General features: G+C 38.1%; 1 protein-coding gene across 7 annotated transcripts in view; it reads right to left on the bottom strand.

Annotated features, from left to right (window-relative positions):
• Positions 1-22,516, bottom strand: part of LIN52 (lin-52 DREAM MuvB core complex component) — a 108,623-nt gene that overhangs the window by 42,223 nt on the left and 43,884 nt on the right. The window contains exon 6 of one of the 7 annotated variants that reach the window (XM_043472535.1): positions 18,679-19,749. The exons of the other annotated variants lie outside the window; for them this stretch is intronic. Within the exon in view, the coding sequence (XP_043328470.1) occupies positions 19,705-19,749 (45 nt within the window). The 3' untranslated portion in view covers positions 18,679-19,704. Of the gene's footprint in view, positions 1-18,678; positions 19,750-22,516 lie in introns of those variants that run through there. 7 annotated transcript variants of the gene reach the window in all.

Below are 22,516 nucleotides of genomic sequence, written 5' to 3'. Positions count from 1 at the left end.
GATCTGCCCAAACAAAAGCCAATCTGAAGGAGGCACCAGCGCCACAAGCTAGCCTGGCATTATTGCTAGGAAGAGGGCACCCTTGTTAAAAATGTATATTTTAATTTTCTGTATTGCAAAAGGCCCCAATTTGCCCGGGGATCTAGCTAAGCTGCCATTTTCTACTACGACAGAGTCTAATCTTTATTTAATGGATTTAGCATCTATCTTCACTAGAGCGGTCTCTAAGGAAAGGGGAGGGGAGAATGAAGGGGCAGAAAAGAGATGCTCAGATCCCCTCCCCCTTTCATCCATCCGGCACTCATGTTTGTGTTCAAAATTCAATTACCTCCTTATTGATACTTCACAGAGATATTTAAGCTGCAAACATGAAGCCCTGATTTCCCAAGGGGCCATGCCCCTCTCTATTTCACTGCTCTGCTTCCCCCTGGGTGAATTCCTGAGGCGTCCATATTAATAGGTAATCAGTCACAATTCATTTATTAAACAGCAAGCAAGGTTTATCAGCCTGCCCTGATTAGCCCGAAGAAACCACTGAATTCCTAATTTATTTATGGAAATGTAAGTGTCTTTTTGAATTCCATTCAGGAGCTGCAGGAGCGCTGTGGTCGTAGCGCGCTGCACTCTTACCGGCAGCACAAGCAGCGCCTTCAGGACCACGGCCGCTGGCCACCAGAAGGCAAAGAGCCAGGGATGCACACACAGAGGCTCCTCTTGGCCACGCGATTTGGCTCCATGTAATCCTTGGATTAGTACTTATTTGATTGCTTTCTGTTTACATAAAAGAGTTGGAAATGTTGTCACTAGGCAGCCATTACAATCCACCATAACAAAAATCAACCCCTGGGACGCTGCTTGTTGATTGGCAGAAAAGTGGCCCTAAATGAAGTAGAACTGAGGACCTCAGTGAGCTAAAAGACAATCCTTCTTCTCAGAGTTCAAACCAACACCAGACTTGAATACAAACCAAAACCACTAAAATAAAACTTCTTGAGCGTTCCTTTTAGATTAGTAGCTGAGCCAGATCCTGTTTTAATTCTGTTCTGTTCTAGGCTGCAGTGACAAAACAGCTTTGTGTGTAATTTCCACAATTCTAATCAATCAGCAATTCACACAAAATTGCCCATTACTAATTAAAAGGCCAATACAGATTAAATAAAGCTCTTACGAGTAGCATTAAAACCCATGCTAACTGCCCCAATAGGTGCAATTAGAAAAGACACTGTTTATGGGACATGAGCAGATCATGTAAACTAGACTCTTGCTTTCACCTAGAATTACAGGACAGTTTCTTCAGAAAAATGATTTTAAAAAATTAAAAAATGTAGCCAGTGTTTCAATACCAGTGAAGAAGGCTGTTAATGCTATCTTTCTATGGGTTATCCATAGCCAATATTTTCAAATGCTGCTCTGCTTTCTTCACACAGTTCACTATGAATAAGAGCAACCTCCCCACATAATCTGCTCTATGAAGTGAAAGGCAAACCATAATCATGAGAACAATATCAAATTCTGACTGACAGACACTCTACAATGTACCTGACCAGTACTCCTTAAAACTGCCAAGGTCATCAACAGCAAAAAATCTGAGAAACTGCCATAGGCAGAGGAACCAACAAAGAGCTATGACTAAATGTAATTATGACATCCTAGAAGAGACCCTGAAACAGAAAAACATTAGGGCAAACTAGGGAAATCCGAATTAAAGTATGGGGAAAAGTGAAAAAGGAAAGTTCATTACTTGTAACAAATGTACCACAATAACCATAATAGAGGAAACTAGGTATGGGTTATATGGGAACACCCTTTTACGATTTTCATATCTTAAAGTGTTCTAAAATTTTAAATTAATTAAAAAAACAGAAAGTGGCAATTTATAAACTAAATTAGAAAGTGGCCAAAACATAAGTAACTTTTATATTTTTATAAGAGAAGATTTTAAAAGATCATTTTTCATTAATAATATCTTTGAAATATAAACACATTAATAAATTTAAATTTTTCATATATTTTTAAAATTTAAAATTTAAAAATTTCATATATATTTGTTTCTACTTCACAGGAATAGCAAAAATATATTTAGTATATATTTAGCTATTAAACATATTCTCTAGAAAATGTCATCTCCATTCAAGATGTTAATAACTATTATAATTACAATGGGAAATTCCCCAACATACACACACAAATACACACACACAAAAAGGTAAACCAGTTGTAATATTAAACTAAAATATACTTAGGAGGACTATTTGTAAAGAAAATCAATATACCCTCAAGTCAACATTAACACTCTTCAGATTGTGTTGATGTTCTTCTCCTTGAGTTTGAATCATCAAGAAATGACTTGCATGTGGTTTGGCTAGAGATGAAACAAGGTCAAGTCAGAAGCACTAGCTCTCCCCACTCTCAAATAAACAATCGTATGCAATAGGATTCTGTTAATAATTCTAGAGTGAAACATAATAAAATTTTCTTTAAAGGTCCAATGTCTTTATTTGAACTGTCCAATACATAAAAATACTATGTATGGCTCAGACTTCTATCACACTTGGAGAAAAGCAAAAAATGCATCATGGCAGGCATGCTTGTAAGAACTGCTACAGAGTCAGAGAATTTGAGTCACAGCTCTCGGGCTATCCTAGATATTTGTGGACTACAAAATGAGGTCATGGTCCAACTTACTCAAGTCCAGTTGTCAGGCTTTGGAAACTATGCACTTAAAGCATTTAGCATAGTATCTATTATTAGGTATTTATATACCTGTTGAAACTATGATTATCAATGTTCCTCAGTAGGTACCTGATGACTATAGGCAGAAAACCTGAGAAAACAAAAAGTTAACTGAAGAATCTAAAAACAACCCATCTGTTGAATCCATTAATACAGCACCCATGGAAAATCAATGCTCCTACTTGAACCACTTAACAACCTATATGGAAGGCAAAGCAGCTATTCATCACGTATATGGCACAGATGAGAAAAAGGAAAAATTAGGCAGGTAAGTGATTCACTCAAGGTCAATAGTTAATACAAGCAAAGCCAAGACTTGAATACTTCTGACTCCAAATGGTCTCCCATTCTACACCACAGGCATGTTTTGTCCTCCGGCAGATAACTCTGATTTCTCTGGCATATCACTCTAACCCTTGTCAAATTCCTTACAACAAAACCCCCTGCAATGTCACAAGATTTCCTAAACTCCGATGCTTTCTTCAGGCACTACAACGTTAAGGAAATCTCAAAATGAAAAAAGAACTACTCAAATAGCATTCTATTTGTATTAAATTATCAACACAAACAGACTGGTCAATCACTTTAATTTTTCTTTTAATTTATGCTCATGTACAACCTAATTTCCTCACCAATAAATTTCACTGACATCTTTGGCCAAAGCAGTTTGTTATCTCACTCTTGACATATACACATTTCCAAATATAAGACAGAACAAAGACATGCTCAAATCCTTTCTAAATATTCTGTCCTTTATCACCCAAAAAAAGAATTAGTATATTAAGTAACGTCTTATTGCAAGCTATCATTCTTGCTTGCAAGAATGGTGGGAAAATATGTCTTCTAGATTTGTGGACTCTAAATGTTGTTTTCATTCAAAATAGTAATACATGAAACACATATAGAAAAAATATTAAAATGTTCTTTCTGATATTTGTCCCAACATGTGGCCCTTTATCAGTCCTACTAAAAAAGTTTCCAGGAGTTATCCCCTATGTACGCACATTTTAACAAAAACTTTAAAGGGAACACTGCCATCTACTGAACCACATTCATCACCATTCTCTATTACAGTGATACCTAATTTAATGGCTCTATGGGACCAAAAAATTTTAATACTAAGGATGTTTATGTTAAAAGTAAACTTTTAAGGCATATAAAGTGGTATACATTCACGGCTACCCTGACAGAGATACCCCAGGAAACAATTTCTATTACTCTCATCCAATGTATAAGGCCTGCTCTAAGCAATACTTTGAAATTTGGGGGGTTGGTTCCCTTCCTCTTCAACATCCTTTTTTCCTACCTGACTGGAAAACTACGAATGCTTGATACTCTTTCATGAGCTTCCCATATGAAACCATATGAAAGGCTGTGAGAGCTGTCATTTCCATTTAAGGATAGACTGGCAATAAGACTTGAGTGAATTAGTTTCAATTTTTATCTTACCCACTAATTTTAAATTAAGAAAATTTAAGCATAACATATACATAGAAAAAAGAACAAATCTTAAAAGAGTATACATATGAGGAATTTCACAAAATGAACACATCTGTGTAGGAACCACAAACATCTATGAATATATAGAGAACTATTGCCAGCACCCCAGAAGACTCTCTCCTCAAGGCCATTCCAGCCACCACTATACCCCAAATGCAACCATTATTTTTATTTATATCGCCATTAATTATCTTTGCTTGTTTTTGAACTTTCTATAAATGATATAGTATAATATATATTGTTTTGTGTCTAGTTTTATTTACTCAAGGTTAAGTTTCTGATGCCAAAGAATGCTCAAACTACTGCACAATTGTACTCATCTCACATGCTAGTAAAGTAATGCTCAAGATTCTCCAAGCCAGGCTTCAGCAATACGTGAACCATGAACTTCCAGATGTTCAAGCTGGTTTTAGAAAAGGCACAGGAACAAGAGATCAAATTGCCAACATCTGCTGGATTATCGAAAAAGCAAGAGAGTTCCAGAAAAACATCTGCTTTATCGACTATGCCAAAGCCTTTGACTGTGTGGATCACAACAAACTGTGGAAAATTCTTCAAGACGTGGGAATACCAGACCACCTGACCTGCCTCTTGAGAAATCTGTAGGCAGGTCAGGAAGCAACAGTTAGAACTGGACATGGAACAACAGACTGGTTCCAAACAGGAAAAGGAGTACGTCAAGGCTGTATATCATCACCCTGCTTATTTAACTTAATATGCAGAGTAAGTACATCATGCGAAATGCTGGACTGGATGAAGCACAAGCTGGAATCAAGATTGCTGGGAGAAATATCAATAACCTCAGATATGCAGATGACACCACCCTTATGGCAGAAAGCAAAGAAGAATTACAGAGCCTCTTGATGAAAGTGAAAGAGGAGACTGAAAAAGCTGGCTTAAAACTCAACATTCAGAAAACTAAGATCATGGCATCCAGTCCCATCACTTCATGGCAAATAGATGGGGAAACAGTGAAAACAGTGGTTGACTTTATTTTTTCAGGCTCCAAAATCACTGCAGATGGTGATTACAGCCATGAAATTAAAAGACGCTTCCTTCTTGGAAGGAAAGTTATGACCAACCTAGACAGCATGTTAAAAAGCAGAGACATTACTTTGTCAACAAAGGTCCTTCTAGTCAAGGGTATGGTTTTTCCAGTAGTCATGTATAGATGTGAGAGCTGGACTATAAAAAAATTTTTTTCATAATATAAAAAGCTGAGCGCCGAAGAATTGATGCTTTTGAACTGTGGTGTTGGAGAAGACTCTTGAGAGTCCCTTGGACTGCAAGGAGATCCAACCAGTCCATCCTAAAGGAGATCAGTCCTGAGTGTTCATTGGAAGGACTGATGTTAAAGCTGAAACTCCAATACTTTGGCCACCTGATGCGAACAGCTGACTTATTTGAAAAGACTCTGATGCTGGGAAAGATTGAGGACAGGAGGAGAAGGGGACGACAGAGGATGAGATGGTTGGATGGCATCACTGACTCAATGGAGATGAATTTGAGTAGACTCCGGGAGTTGGTGATGGACAGGGAAGCCTGGCATGCTGTGGTCCATGGGGTCGCAAAGAGTCAGATGTGACTGAACTGACCTGAAGTTTTTGAGACTCATTCATGTTGCTTCATACAGCGATAGTTTGTTCATTTTCAAAACTGTGTAGTATCCTACAGGGCTTCTGTGGTAGCTCAGCTAGTAAAGAATCTGCCCGAAATGCAGGAGATCCCATACTGATTCCTGGGTCAGGAAGTTCCCCGGGAGAAAGGATAGACTATTCATTCCAGTATTCCTGGGCTTCCCTGGTGGCTCAGATGGTAAAGAATCAGCCTGCAATGTGGGAGACCTGGGTTTGATCCCTGGGTCGGGAAGATCCCATGGAGGAGGGCATGGCAACCCACTCCAGTATTCTTGCCTGGAGAATCCCCATGGACAGAGGAGCCTGGCGGGATACAGTCCATTGGGTCACAATGAATCAGACACAACTGAGCGACTAAGCACATACAGCACACAGTATCCTAGAAATAGACCATAATTTATCTACTGATTCTATCATCACAGAATTTTTGGACTGTTCTAGTTTGGGTCTATTATGAATCATTCTGAGTATTTTTGTATGCATCTTTTGTTATACAATTTCTGGGGTATATATCTAGCACTGGAATTATTAAGTTATAGGCTGTTAAGTATAATCAGCCTTAATAGATACCGCCTAACAGCTTTCCAAAATATTGTACTGATAACCACATGCCATTTAAAGTCTCACACATTTCTCAGCAAAGGGCCAATCTTTCAATTGTAAACTGTCCCCATTTACAAGAATCTGAGACACTTGGAAGCAAGTAGAGAGTACTTTAGGGAAGGGAGGTCAGAGTTGCTGAACTCATAATCTGAGACCTTCCCAGACTCTCAATTTCCCTTGGAAGACTATGACCTATAGTTCAGGATCCCTAGAAGCCTATTTTGAGAACAGAAGAGTCTGTCTCCCATGTCACTGTACTCCAATACCAATTTATCAGCAGGTTTCTCCCACCCAGGTTCTCCTAAACACTCTCTGAACTCTAATCAATACCTCAAACTCCCAGATACAAATATTGTATGTTTCTGAGCACAGCTAAGTTGTCTTAGTTAGAATTCAGACATTTTCCCTTCCTATCAGATTATACGGAATGCATTTTGAAGTAAAGAGGTTTCAGAAAACAAAAGAACAACAAAAACCTAATGATATTACTGGAATTGAACTGGAATTACTATAATGGGAATCCCTCCTCCAAGATTTACCCTATTTATAGTGACAAAGACTTGTCAATAATGTGAGAATCCCATGCCTAACTTCATTCATGTACTGATCAGTCCTGGTGCAGCCTTATCTCATCATGATGTCTCAACTAAAAGGCAAAAAGGAGACAGCTGCCAGAATATTTTAATACCTATGAATTTAGAGAATTGCTCTACGTCAGTCTAATCATTTTGTAGAGTTATAAAAATATCTGCTACAAAAGTGGTGCTATAAGGATGTGTCCTTATGTAGCTGAGGGTAATAAAACAGTGCACAGTCCTGGGTCACAGTCTGCCAAACCAGAGCTGACGCACATCAGTGCTGCTGTGCGTTTTTAAAACTGTTCTGGCTAATCTTTTTGAAGGACTCCTGTTTGTTTATGTAAAGAAGAATTAGCTGCAATAGTAACCAACTGCTTCGGGGCTTCAAAATGAGCTGTGCCTAATGAAAATTCAGAATTCACCACTGCATGTCACAAGGAGGTTAACATTTAACATGTAGACTTTTTAAAAAAGGGAAAAAAATCAGTATTTTTTGAAAAATTAAGGATCTTTGAGACTCTGATGGGTAGTAAATCCATTCAGTATAGAAAGCAGAAATAATCAAGATCATTGCCTAGGTACAGGTCAAACTCAGCTCACTCCAGAAATGCTTGACGGTGACTACTTTCCTATCTCTCTTTGTTGCCACTTCACAGGCTTAACCGGGTAAACCAGGAGAGGCTGCTACATGGTTTGGTGGCCAAATTATAATGTAAGTTATTCTGTCTCCCTAACTGACTACTGGACAAATAAAATAAGGCAAATATTTTGTTGTTCAGTTGCTAAGTCGTGTCTGACTCTGTGCGACCCGGTGGACTGCAGCACTCCAGGCTTCCCTGTCCTTGATGCCTTTTTACTATACCAGCACACTGCAAGCAAGGGAAAGGATATGAGAAAAAGGATCTGTGTAGGTTAATCAAACAGTAACTGCTGCATGGAATGCTACATTTTACATGAAATCTCACAGTGAGAAGGAAACCAATTTGCCAAAGATGAAATACAGTGTTTCTTTCACTCTAGTTTAAATGTCATTTTTTTTAAAAAAGACTCTATCCAACCACCTTCAGCCCACTGTGGTCTCTCATTTTTGAATTCCTGTGGTACTCAAGAGGCACTTAGTGCATGCTCTCTTGTACACATATACCTTGCCATCCTAATCAGATTATAAGCACCTTGAAAGGAGTTTATGCTTTGTTTTTGAGAACCAAACTCGAGAACACTGCTTTCCTCAGCTGGTCACAGTTTATTACCATAATATCTAAATCCTAAGAAATAGATGTGAACCCTTGGTAGGGTCATGGCATTAAAAGAAGTACCAAGGATGATCAGGATATTTCAAATCTACTTTGGGAAAGAATGAAGGGAAGAGTGGCGGCGTGATTCACTGATGAATTGAAGAAAGTGGAATACAAAATCAAGATGCAGTTGAACTTTGAACAATGTAGGGGTTAGGGTCAAAAACCCGTGTATAACTTCACATCCGGCCGTCAGTATCTACAGTTTCGTATCTGCATTCAACCAGCAATGGGTTATGCAGCACTATACAGTGTGCGTGCTCAGTCGTGTCCAACTCTTTTTCATGACCCCATGGACTGTATGTAGCCCACCAGGCTCCTCTGTCCATGGGACTTCCCAGGCAAGAATATTGGAGTGGGTTGCCATTCCCTTTTCCAGGGGATCTTCCAGACCCAGGGATCGAACCTACATCTCTTGAATCTCCTGCATTGGTAAGAGGGTTTCTTACCACTAGTGCCACCCGGGAAGCCCTTACAGGGTATGTAGTACTGTAGTACTTATTTACTGAAAACAAACTAACTGACGGTGTAAGCAGACTCACACAGTTTGAACCTGTGTTGTTTAAAGACCAACAACACATCAAAAAAGACCATTCAGTTAGGAGTAGGCCTTAAATGGACTTCTTTACATCTTTTTGGGCTTCCTCGACTGGTTTCATTTCTGTGTTTTCTTCTTTTTTTTCATACAATTCATTTTAAAATTGATATACAATCTACATACCATAAAATTCACCCTTCCTTCAATTGTGGTAAAATACTGATAACATACATTTTACTATCCTAACCATTTTTACATTTCAGTGGCAATAAGTATATTCATGCTATTGTTCAACCAATGTCCAGACCTTTTTCATCAAGTAAAACTGAATAAATTACATTTAATTAAATCCCCATCTAAATAATAACCTCCCATTCTCCCCTCCCCCAGCTCCTGGAAATCACAGTTCTACTTTCTGTTTCTATGAATCTGACTACTCTGTCACTTTCTAAATAAGACTCTACCCAACCACCTCCAGTCCGCTATGATCTCTCACTTCTGAACTCCTGTGGTATGAAAGTGGCACTTACTACATGCTTTCTTGTACACATTTGTCTTGCCATCCTAATCGGATTAATCAGCACCTTGAAAGGAGTTTATACTTTGTTTTGTTTTCACATAAGTGGGCACCTTATATAAGTAGAATCGCACATATTTTTCTTTTTGTGACTCACTTATCTACTTAGCATGTCCTCAAGCTCAACTGTGTTGTAGTATGTATCAAAATTTCCTTCCTTTTAAAGGCTAAATAATATTCCACTCTATGAATACACCACATTTTGTTTATCCATTCATCCATCAATAGACACTCAGGTTGTTCCCATGTTTTGGCAATTACAAATTATGCTGCTATGAACATGCATGTACAAATATCTCTTCCAGTCCTTGCTTTCAATTCTTTGGGGTATGTGACCAGAATTGGAATTGCTGGGTCATGCAGTTAATTCTATTTTTACTTTTTTTTAGGAACCACCATACTGTTTTCCATAATGGCTGAACAATTATTATAGCCTCACCAACAACACAAAAGGGTTCCAATTTTTCCACATCCTCACCAATATGTGTTACTGTCCATCTTTTTATGATAGTCATCTTAGTGGGTGTGAAGTACTATCTCATGGTTGTGATTTGCATTTCCCTAATGATTAATGGTATTTAGCATTTTTGCATCTGCTTATTGGCCACTTGTGTATCTTCTTTGGAGAAATATCTATTAAATCCTTTGCGCACTTTAAAGATGGGACTGTCTTTGACTGTTGGAGCTGTAAGAAGCCTTTTATATACTCTGGATGTCAAACAACACAGAAATGATTCGCAGAAGTCTTCTCTCATTCTGGGGGCTGTCTTTTTACTTTCTTGATGGTATCTTTGAGACATAAAACTCCAATTTATTATTTTCTTTTTCTGTTTATGCTTTTGGTATCATATCTAAGAAATACTGCCTAGTCTAAGGCAATAAAGATTTATGCCTACGTTTTCTTCTAAGAGTGTTATAGTTTTAGCTCTTACGTTTAGGTCTATAATCCATTTTTGAATTAACATTTGTATATGGTGTAAGGCAGGGGGTTTAATTTGGGGTTTTTGCATGTGGATATCCCATTTTCCCAGCACCATTTGTTAAACAGACCATGTAGTTTTCCCCACTGAATGATCTGGCACCTTTGTCAAAAACTGACTTTAAATGTGAGGATTTATTTCTGGACTTTCAGTTCCATTCCATTGATCTGTATAGCTAACCTCATGCCAGTACCTCTTGATTATTTGTAGTTCTGTACTAAGTTTTGAGACTGGAAAGTGTGAGACTTCACTTTTGTTCTTTTTCAAGATTATTTAGCTCTTCTGGGTCTCTTGTACTTCCATGTGACTTTTAAGATTTACTTGTTAATTTCTGCAAAACCAGCTTCATTCTTGACCTAAATAAAGTAAAGGGGTAGTTCCCATATGGAAGGATCCATAAGCCTCACAAGGTTAATCATGCAAACTGGAATATAACGAGATCTCCTCTCCGCTTACACTCACCTAACACCAAAGCTAATGTAGGTGGGAACAACCTATACTGGCATACACTCAATTTACACAATGGTGCTGAACAATGAAAACAGAATCCAATGTAATTTCTAATGGTAGAATTCTTAACTAAAGAAAATAATCATTAGATCTCATCTGTGGCCAAAAACCATTTATTTCCTTCTAACTGTGCCACAAAAATTCCAGAGAAAATGAGACTGCTACCTTAAACCCAAGGCTAAATAATGCCATTACAAAAAAACCTGAATTTTTCTATACTTTATACTTAAAGAGGAAAACAAGTTATTCTGTTCAGTTCAGTTCAGTCGCTCAGTCGTATCCGACTCTTTGCGACCCCATGAACCAGCATGCCAGGCCTCCCTGTCCATCACCAACTCCCGGAGTCCACCCAAACCCATGTCCATTGTGTCACTGATACCATCCAACCATCTCATCCTCTGTCGTCCCCTTCTCCTCCTGCCCTCAATCTTTCCCAGCATCAGGGTTTTTTTTCAAATGAGTCAGCTCTCCACATCAGGTGGCCAAAGTTTTGGAGTTTCAGCTTCAACACCAGCCCCTTCAATGAACACCCAGGACTGATCTCCTTTAGGATGGACTGGTTGGATCTCCTTGCAGTCCAAGGGACTCTCAAGAGTCTTCTCCAACACCACAGTTCAAAAGCATCAATTCTTTGGTGCTCAGAACAGAATGAAAAGTTATTCTGAACAACTCATAAATGTATAAGTTATAGTAACTAAATTCAAGTCTTTTAATATCTGTGAGATTTCAACCATGAAAGCATGAAAGTCAATATAACACTGGTGTTTACTTGCAATTTTGTTGAGAAACTACTCTCAACACACTGAAGGAGCAGTCATTCAGCTACTGAGTGAGCCTAGCAGCCCACACACCACCTTCATCTCACCGTGACTCTGACATTCCCTAGAGGTACTTGTTTACATAATAAAACTAACACTATTGGAAACTAGAAAGGACTAAAAAGCTTCCACAAATTTGGAATAAAGGATGGATGGAATACTTCTCTTGGGGCTGGCTCGGATCTGTGAAATGAATAGTTTCATCATATATCCAGAGGCGTAGAGTAATGTTAACGGAAAGTACACCAGCTTTTATCAAAACATTCTTCAGTACAGAGAGAGAGGAAAAAAGAACTTTAATGAAAGCTGATAAGGCACTGAGAATGATACTGGAAAATGGAACTCATGACCACAATGTGATTTAGGAGAAATGTAAAGGGTTCATAAACAGGAAGGATTAGTAAGCCATAATAAGAAATTGTTGAACATAGATAAAATTGACTTACACAAAAAGAAAATGCCTTTATAAACATAAATCATGACAGAAGAAAGGTAAGCTCCTATTAGACAATTAGATATTTGTCATGTCTAAATTATATAAGTGTTGGGAACTAAGTGGTGAAAAACTCAGATGCTCACATATCCTTATAGAGTTTATGGAGTTAAAGTTCAGGCTGACTTATCTACTGGGTAGTAACTGTGCAGACTTTATGGAAAAATTATGTTTGCCCTATTAATATGAGAGCCTCCGGACATAAAAAGAACTCCCTTCCAAATATTGATATGCTAATAAAAAAACCTCAGATACAGGGCAATGTTTTTCTTGGACTTGTTTTATAAATACCTTATGCCAGAAACAGAAGTATCTAATTTCTAAAAAGCTGGAATTTCAGTTCTCCCCATCATGGACAATGTGCAAGGTTGTCCTTAATGACTATAGTTTGCAACTACTAAGTCAAGGTGATGCTTCTTCCACTTAATGCTTCTGACTTTTCAAGCGGAGTGTAAAACACAAGCTCAAAGTATATGACTTTGCTATACTTTCACTGGCATCATAAAGTGCTGTGAACAAAGGTCTCAAATTTGGTAACTTCCAGCTTTAGAAGAGGTACATCCTTGATTATGTAAGAAATATTATGGAATCTCTTACTGGAGATTGGGTGATCCAAAAGGGTAAATGTTTATTCGTGTGCCTTATGAAAGAAGGCAGTGTATGACTTCAAGGGGATTATTGTCACAAGTAATAAAGAGTATAGCATTAATGCTGACAAGACAAGAGGGTGGTAAAGGTTTGGCGGGCACACATAAAAGTGACATGAAAGAATTAGAAGAGCAAGAAGACTTAGAGATGATTTTGCAAAGAATGACAAAGAGGATGACATCGAAGATTTAGAAGAAATCTGGGAGGGGAGCGTTCATAAATTTAATCAAAGTTCTAATACGGAAAACTGCTAATTGACATCAAAACAAGTTATGATCAGTGAATAAAGCTTTAGGTAATAAAATTTGCACTGATTCTGTACCAGGGAATAAAAGCAATAAACAACTACCACTCATAGTGTTCTTTAGAAAAAAGCTATCACTTCAGGAAGGTTCCCCCTCATAATACCATCTTACAATTATGTCTCTTACATCCTCTTTCTCCAAAGCTAATGCTGAAACATGACTTTTTCTGTAGTTCAATACATTTTATGATCTCACTATACAGTCTATAATAATCTGGTATCACTACTTTGAATATGAAGATTCAGACAAATCCAAATTAATCCTTCCGCTAATGATTCAATATACTGTAGCATAGCATTTGTTTTAGTGGAAGAATTACTTCTAATTATGTAATAGTTCACATGAAAAGCCTAAAGGGGTAAACTGAATTTTTTTCAACCATATCTTACTGCATTTTACAGCAAAAATGATATGCTATAAGGTTATCACAAACTTGGGAATTCATAAAGTTCCTCCATGAGTGTCAAGGTCCTACCCTGAAAGCAATAATTTGACTCTAATTTACCACAGAAATACCAGATGCTCATTTTACAGGCAGATTTCATAAGCTTTATATTTAATGAGAAATTGTTAGAGTGACATTTGGCAAGGGAAGATTCTCTCAGATGTTGAGAAAAACCAGCAGAAGCATCTTTTTGCTACATTTTTCCTAGGAGAAATTGACTGAAATAATTTGACAGTCAAAGATAAACTGAATAGTTAAAAATCTTCATGGTAAATTCTTTGTTGAAAGGTCAAACACATCCGCTGAAATGTATTCCTATTCATTCTATTTCTTTCAGAGTAAGATAAGAGAACACAGTACTTAAAAGACACAAAATAGTGTATAAAGTCAGAATGATGTTCTGTTACACTGTAGGTATTATTCACAAAGCTGTTTGCTGCAAGTTGGTCATTTATAGTACAAAGAATTTTACCTAGTTCGAATCTCATCTCACTTGTGTTCTGTCTCTAAGAAACTCTCTTCCAAACTTGCCTAATTTGCTCAACAGATTCACAATCATCTGGTGCCTTGGGGAAACCCCTAATCTAAGTTGATCAGAAAACTGAAACGTTATCAAGAGAAGTGGACACGGGTTCAAATGTCAGCGAACTTTTCATGTAAAGGGCTAGACAGTTAATATGTTAGGTTTTGTGGGTCACATTCAGTCTCTGTCTCATACTCTACCAGTTTTTGTTTTATTTTTATAACTCTTTAAAAATGTAAAAATGATTCTCGGTTCACAGGGAATACACAGTTAGTCAACATTTAGAGTACTGCCACTGGATGCAACTGCTCTATGTCTGTGCCGTCCAAAGGGGTAGATATGAGCTGCAGGTGCCTACCAAGAGCATTTACTGAGGAGTGCAACTGAGGAGTTATATTCTAAATTTTGTTTAACTTTAATTAATTTAACTTTAAACAGTCACATGCAGCTAGTGGCTACCATTTTGAGCAGCACAGGTCTAGAGGATCTCCAAACAGCACCCAAGAGCCCCAGAAATCACTGGATACCTATGTCTCCCAAGAATATACTGAAGAAGACTTGGACAATAAGTAAGTTGTATATCAACAGTAATTGTTACTAATAATGGCCTCCAAGTATTAAGCACTGTATAACAATTCAAATGACTAACATCAAGGAGGAAAAATATGGTGTAAGAAATTTGAAACAAAACTCGTTGGCACTTCACAATTTATTAGAATGACATCTCTTCCATGCTTGGGCAAATCAGAACTTTGAAGTGTTGAGAGAATTAATCTAAAGAGCTTTGAGTTAAAAAGACCTACAATGTTCCTACTTTTGATGGAAATGAAAATTTTTACCACTCAATTTGCATAGATCCTATTGAAGATGGATGTAACTAAAATTAGGTTTCTGTTAGCCTGAGACGACAACTGATTTCTCCCATCACTGCCCTGAAATGCTCCTAGAAAATTGCTTTGCTTCATTCATCACACTGCCACTCCCAGCAAGGGCCCTAAAGTTCATGAGGCACAAACTTCCTTTGTTAGCCAAGCTGTTACACAAGAAACCTAAGTCCTCATTTTCACGTGCTGACAAAACATTTTCCAAGTCCATTACTGCATTCATAACTTGATTCTTGGAACTTGTGAGGTAGAAAATTAGGGGAGAAAATACTCATTCAACTTCAGAGGAAGCCTCCGGTCAATGCCTTAGACAACATCCACTAAAGGCTATTTGTTTTCCCCACCTATCTGGGACAGAACACGTCTCATTAAACTAAGCAAAGAATTTAAAACACACAGCAGGGTGCAAATCACTACATTATGTCCAGCTGATGATCCATGACTAGACTCACACCATTCCTCCAAAAAAGTTTGGCCTCTGATATTTTCTATTTTAAAACAGTCTTGGAAGTAAAAGCAACATTCCTGAAGAGGGGAAATCACTTCATGTAAAATCATAGGTTGAACCATGGAACACAAATCAGTAAGTGCAACCAATTGGCTGGGTAAGTATTCACTCATAGGTCCAAGTCAAACTGTCTACAAAGAGTCTAGCACTAGAACTTCCCTGGGGTCCAGTGATTAAGAATCCATCTGTCAACGCGGGGGACAAGGGTTGGATCCCTGGTGTGGGACGATTCTACATGCCGTGGGGCAACTAACCCCGAGCACCACAACTACTAAGCCCATGCACCCTACAGCTCATGCTCCACAACGAGAAGCTACTACAACGAGAAGTCTGTGCGCTGCCACTAGAGTAGCCCCTGCTCGCCTCAACCAGAGAAAAGTTGGCATAGCAACAAAGCCCCAGCACAGCCAAAAATAAAACAATTTTTTTTTAACAAAAGAGCATAGTATAGGTATACCCACACTACGAAATTCCATGAAGCAACTGAGAAACAATGAGGTAGATCTATCTGTACTGCTGTGGAAAGATATCCAAGATAATTGTGAGGAGGAAAAAACAAGTTACAAAACATGTATATGTATTATGATCTCATCTGTGTGGGGGAACATACATAAACTTCATTAATACACAGAAATGTCTGGAAATGTTCATGGAGAAACCATTGATCGTTGCCTTGAATAAGTTCAGCAGGTAAGGTCTTTACTTTTCACTTCATATCCTCCCTGGAGAAGGAAATAGCAACCCACTCCAGTATTGCCTGAACAATTCCATGGACAGAGGAGCATGGTTGGCCGCAGTCCATGGGGTCACAAAGAGTCAGACACGACTGAGTGACTAACACTTTCATATCCTCCCATACTATGAAAAAAAAATTTTTTTAATCAAGAGCTTGAATTACTTGTATAAGTTTAAAATGGTTTTTTTTAAAGTCTGGTGAGATCTCTACAGTGCTTCCCCAAAAGACTTCTTTACTACTGGAGTGTTGATAATTTGAATGAAAAAGTCAAAGCTGTTCCTTTTTTACCTAAAGCCACTACAACATTCCCAAGATTGCCTTGGTCAGTAAACTTTTATAGTGGGAAGGAGAGGGGGGAAAAAATCACAACATTATTATGAAATTGGGAAAAAAAAACAAAAAAGGCACACTCCATATAGGGCCTTGGTAGGACAAGACAATCCACAAGTGCCAACCAGCTCTAGGCTATCAAGATCCCAGGAGAATCATCACATTTCAATTACCATCACTAACATTACTTATTATTTGGCCTGCTCCAGTCCCTAAGGAAGGCAGCTTGTGATGACAATACCCAGCCTCTTCTTGTAAAACAATTCATTAGGCAAAGCAGAACAGCTGGGGCAGCCACGTGCGCATACTTAAAGCACCACCCCACTGGGACCTCTGGCCCAGATTTCCCTTTTGGTGAGGGACAGCCACCACCCTTGTGACAGCTGTAGAGTCCTCCAGGGACACTTCAGGTTTAATCAGTACTTCCCGCACTGGAGAGGGCCATTTGATTTCTAACATAAACTAATGGCACCCCGCTCTCAGCAGGTTACACCAGACATCAGATAAGAGGCTTTAGGGCATTTTTATCTTGTTCTAATGCTCCGGAGTTAATGAGGCAGCAAAAGATACTGTCATAGAGCGCCAGTGTAGCTATATTATACAATAAATAGACTCTTCCCAAGACAGGTTTAATATGGATCGAGGAGATAGAGAAGGCTGCCTTAACACTGACGCCACCGAGAGGATGAGAACCCAGGCACCAGAAGTGGGCCCAAATCATGCACATTCTGCAGCTGACAGTGCTGCAAGGAAAGCAAGGAGTTGTCTCTAAACATGAAGAGTGAAAATGCTAATTTTTACCATCTTAAGCAGCATAAGTCTAACAGCTTTATCTGGCATTTGGGGCCAAGTTTTCAAAAAAGGCTTCTAAATGAATCTATTTATGTATTTTGCCAAAAAGTATTCTTAGGAGTTAAGATTATTTTTTAAACTAGCAATATAGTCATTATGAAAATATCTTATTATATGAATATTGCATTACTTATAATAATTATATATTACATTAACTATGTAATGTATTAGTAAAGGGTATTATAGGTTTTTTTTTTTTTACTGGCTATAAAGCAAATTCTATTATGTTAAACAGTAATATCACCAGAACCTACATAATCAAGCTTTAGAAATCATTCATTCATTCATTCAATAAATAATGATAGCCTATTATAATCAAGGCTATGTGAGACACAGTGAAAATAGCAATTAGCCCTTGGATTCCCTAGTCCAGGTTAACTGTATAAAACAAAATTTTACTTGAACAATCTGTTTTTTTGTATCTTAGAATCCTGGTAAATATATGGAAAGTGTTTCTCTTCATAACTAGAAATATCCACTCAGAACCTGCTGAGTGCACACAAATATTAAAAGCTGACTATTAAAAAATGGTCAATATTAAATGCTGACCATTTCTTGAGTGATTTCCCTCCAAAAGATTAAAGAGATCTTCTAGTTACTTCCTTGGAAACCACCTCTCAGAAAGACAAAAAGGTCTGCAAGATCTCTTAAAAAGACTTGCTGGGCATGCGTTCACTCATTTCTAGAATATCAAACATACAATAAAGAAAACAGAATCACTCCCTACACTTTGATTATAATTCACACAAGATAATCAACAAATTATAAGAATGAAGTCCAATTCACAGAATAACATCCATCCATACAAAAAAAGTGATTCTGAACTTTTTCTATATAACCATCACCTCCCATTCTTCTACATCTACTGACCAATCATCACTCTTCCACAGGTCTCTTGCTCCCTGTGGCAGAGAATGTTGGTTGCTTATCCCAATACTTCTTCTCCCTTTCCTTCTTATTAAAAGAACCCCAGTTCTTACTTTGAATCTGCCTGCAATTCAGGAGACCCCAGTTCGATTCCTGGGTCGGGAAGATCTGCTAGAGAAGGGATGGGCTACCCACTCCAGTATTCTTGGGCTTCCCTGGTGGCTCAGCTGGTAAAGAATCCGCCTGCAGTGTGGAGACCTGGGTTCGATCCCTGGGTTGGGAAGATCCCCTGGAGAAGGGAAAGGCTACCCACTCCAGTATTCTGGCCTGGAGAATTCATGGACTGTACAGTCTGTGGGGTGGAGTCCGACACAGCTGAGCGACTTACACTTTCACACTTTCAATTTTTACCCAGCAAAATTACAACCCAGGATAAAAGAGCACATTTTTTTTTTTGCAGCTAGTCATGTCAGTCAGTTCAAATGACTAAATTCTGTGGGATTTCCAGGAAGGCTGCTTAAGAGGGAAGGAGGTAGTTTTATGATACTCGTTCCTGTCTTTCTCCCTTCTCACATTCTTCTGGCCTACAACTCAGGCCCAATGGCTAGATCTCTAGCAATCATCTTTGACCATGAGGTATCCTATAGGATGGAAGCTGGACACTAATAACGGGGAGTAAAAAGAAAGAAGCCTCAGTTATATGTAGCTGAACTTCATCCTAATAGACCTGATATCCACAATCTTTTAGCCTATAACCCTGATAGCTAAGTTATTCATTTCAGTGATGCCTTAATGGCACTTTGGCAAACAAAACTGAAGTTTTATAATGTATACCCCACTTCCACCCTAAATTGTATTCTCCTGGTCACAGTGGCTTAAAATCTTGACATGATTTTTACTCTTATGTCTCTCCAGTTTTTTATTACAATTTCATATCTAGTTCTCTCCCTACAAATATCTCTTATCTGTCCCCTCCTTTGCATTCACACCATCCTATCTATTATAAGCAGTTACTGCATTCCTGAACGCAACAGCTTCCTAGCTGGTTTCTCAGCCCCATCACCACACCCTTCAATTCTCTCTGGAGGTGACTGCTAGACTTTTGAAAATGATTCCTCAGGCTTTCCATAATTTAGATCCTCCTCACTTTTCCAACCACAGATCTCGTACTCTAACCAATTCACACCCCCAAACTGCTTCTCAGTCCAAAGCGTCTTCTTTCTTACCATATACTACAAATATTAGCCAGTAACTTCTATTTAAGTTTCATCTCTTCCAAGAAGTATTTCTTGAATTCTTACCTCACTTTTTCCTCTTTAGGAGTTTCCCTCAGACAGGGAAGAATCATGTGAGATGAACATGGTGTGAAAAAGGCCAAGCCATGCAGAGCTGTAACACCAATGTAAAGATTTGGTTTTTTAAAAAAATTTTATTCCAAGAACAGGAGAATAAGGCCATGTCAATTTGTGTTTCAAAAATATTACTCTGACTGTGGAGTGAGGTAGTTATTGGAGAAAAGGTCAATTCTACAGCTAATTCTGCTAGGAGAAGGGGAAAATACCAGAAAGAGATTAAAGAAGCTGGATAAAGCAGGCTTAATGGAGACGGAGAACTTGAAACTCAATATTCTAGAGGAAAACGATAGTCATTTGAGTAAATACATGTTCATTATAGAAAAAAAAACTAGTAAATATTTATTTAAAAAGCTGGTGTGCAGAATTTAACACTAAATGTTCTTCTATCAAGAATGTATTGGCAAAAAAAAAAAAAAGAATGTATTGGCATTTATAGTGCCTTAACTTTCATTGAATCTTGGTTAAAAAAAGAAAGCTACACAAAATTTTGAGACAATTGAGAAATTCTGAATGTGAAAGGATATGAGGTATTTTGCAATCATTGTTAATTTTTCTTGGATGTGATAACAGCATTATTATGCAGGAAGCTGTCCTTATTCTTAGGAAATGTATCCTGAAGTATTTAGGGGTAAAGTGCCTGATGTCAGAAACTTATTTCAAAATAGTTCAAGGAGAGGGGGGAAAAAAAAAACCATACACACATATACACACACCTATCGATGGCTATGGTGAGTTCATGGATGCTTAAAATTTTTTCATGATGAACCAGTGGAGGAAAAGAAGACAATGTAATTTCTTCTTAAGCTAGTGGAAAGGGGCTTCTTTCCCGATATATTTATGACATTGATATTCATTTATTTGCTAATTTGTAAATAAGTTATCTTTAACCTACACCTCTAAGGAAGTCTGGGATCTTAAAAAGTAAACCACCCAGGAGGATAGTCACCTAAGAAGTATCCTTTCTACAAACAGTTAACAGATCAATCATGCTCCAGCCCTCCCTTTAGTTTCAAGCCTGGTTACTCCTGGATTCCTGACTAAGGAGAGGGAGGAAGACATTGCCTGAGCTTTTTCAAGTGAGAGACAGTCACTGGCCTGTGCCATCCAGTGCCTACGGTTACTAAACATTTAAGACAACGTTACCAATCCCTTCTGTGGACCCCCTTCAGTGAACAGTAGGTATACAACTTAATATTCAAGTAATCTTTTCTTGTGTTGCTCTCTTCTTTGTTAATGTCATTATGTTCCAACACTGAGATTGTTGGCTAATTAAAACCCTTGTTTTTACCAAACTTGACAGCTGACAGCAGCAGAAATAGAAGCAGACAACCATAAACTATTTTCTCTTCAACCAGGAGAAAAATGCTTCCTCTGCAAAGTTCCAGGAAGAACTCTAGAATTCTACACTTATAAAACTAAACATTTTCAGGGAGGAGCTACTGTTAGCAATAATAAGCCTTTCAACCTGAGCTATCAGAAAGCTTATTTCTATGGTCAGACCTAGCTAGACATCTCATTCTTCTTTTGACTAACTGGGCCGGCATAGGAATGAAGCTCCTTATCTTAGTCTAAACTGAATATGTTTATAATCAGACTCTACAAAATGGATAAAAGATAAAAAATAAAGGTCAACAGCAAAATGGATGTCAAGCACCTCCAATATTGGACTCACTAAAGGAAACAATTCTTTACATTCATAAACTAGGATGTTACAGCACCAACTTGGGCTTCCCTGGTGGCTCAGACAGTAAAGAATCTACCTTCAATGCAGAAGACCCTGGTTTGATCCCTGGGTGGGAAAGATCCCCTGGAGAAGGGAATGGCAACCCACTGTAGTATTCTTGTCTGGAGAATCCCCATGGACAGAGGGGCCTGGCCTTCCAGAATCAGACATGACTGAGCGACTAAGCACAGCACACAGCACCAAGTTAAGGGGATAACTGGAAGTTTTGCTTGGTCAGTTATTTTAGGTTATTGTGCATGTGTTTGTTAAGTTGGACTGAGTAAACCATATACTAGATGTTTTCCCAAACTAGAATTAGTTAACAATGTAACTTCACAAGCTTATTCCATGAAGAACACGGCTTGGCATGATGGGAAAGACAAAAATGAGTGGAAAGGGGGTCCTTGTTCTAAAGAAGGGCAAGTTCACTAATAGTAACTAAAGGGTCTGAGTAGCTTATTCGTCTCACTCAAAGATGTTTCTCCCTGTTGAGTAAGAAGAAACCCTATCATGGCAAGAGGAGAGAGAAAGAATTAAAACCACAAATAATTTCGAATTTCATTTCAGCCATAGTTTTCTCTAACCATACTTTTCCCCTACAGCTTCTAGAAAAAAGCCAAATAATCTCATGTTATAGCATCTCCTTTAATCTTCCCTCTCCCATCTGCTGGTAGAAAGATGGCAAAAGAATGCAAGCAGAAGAAGTAAGAGAAGTTAAAGGTGATAAAAGTTATCAACAAGATAACGTTCCATATTATTTGGGCTCATGGGCTGACTGAAGGTTGAGCTTTATTATGCATCTTATCCTCTCTTTGTTAAACTGTACTGTCACCCGCTACTCTTAAAAGTTTCACAGAAGGTTCAGGATACGCAAAGACAGTTTTTATTTTTGAGGGATCTGCTCAAATATCAAATATAAAAAAGAAAAGTGTATGTTTGATTCTCCATCTATTTTAAAACGGCTTCACTTAACTTCAGTTTCTTTTCACAACTGCTATAACAAAGAAAACACTACAGGATTCCTGAAGGGTCTTTGAAGACAGGAATATGTAGAATTCCTCTTTATTTTAAGACTTCC

This window comes from Cervus canadensis, chromosome 6, assembly GCF_019320065.1.
Source record: "Cervus canadensis isolate Bull #8, Minnesota chromosome 6, ASM1932006v1, whole genome shotgun sequence".
Taxonomy (NCBI): Eukaryota; Metazoa; Chordata; class Mammalia; order Artiodactyla; family Cervidae; genus Cervus; species Cervus canadensis.
This window is presented reverse-complemented; position numbering and strand designations above follow the sequence as displayed.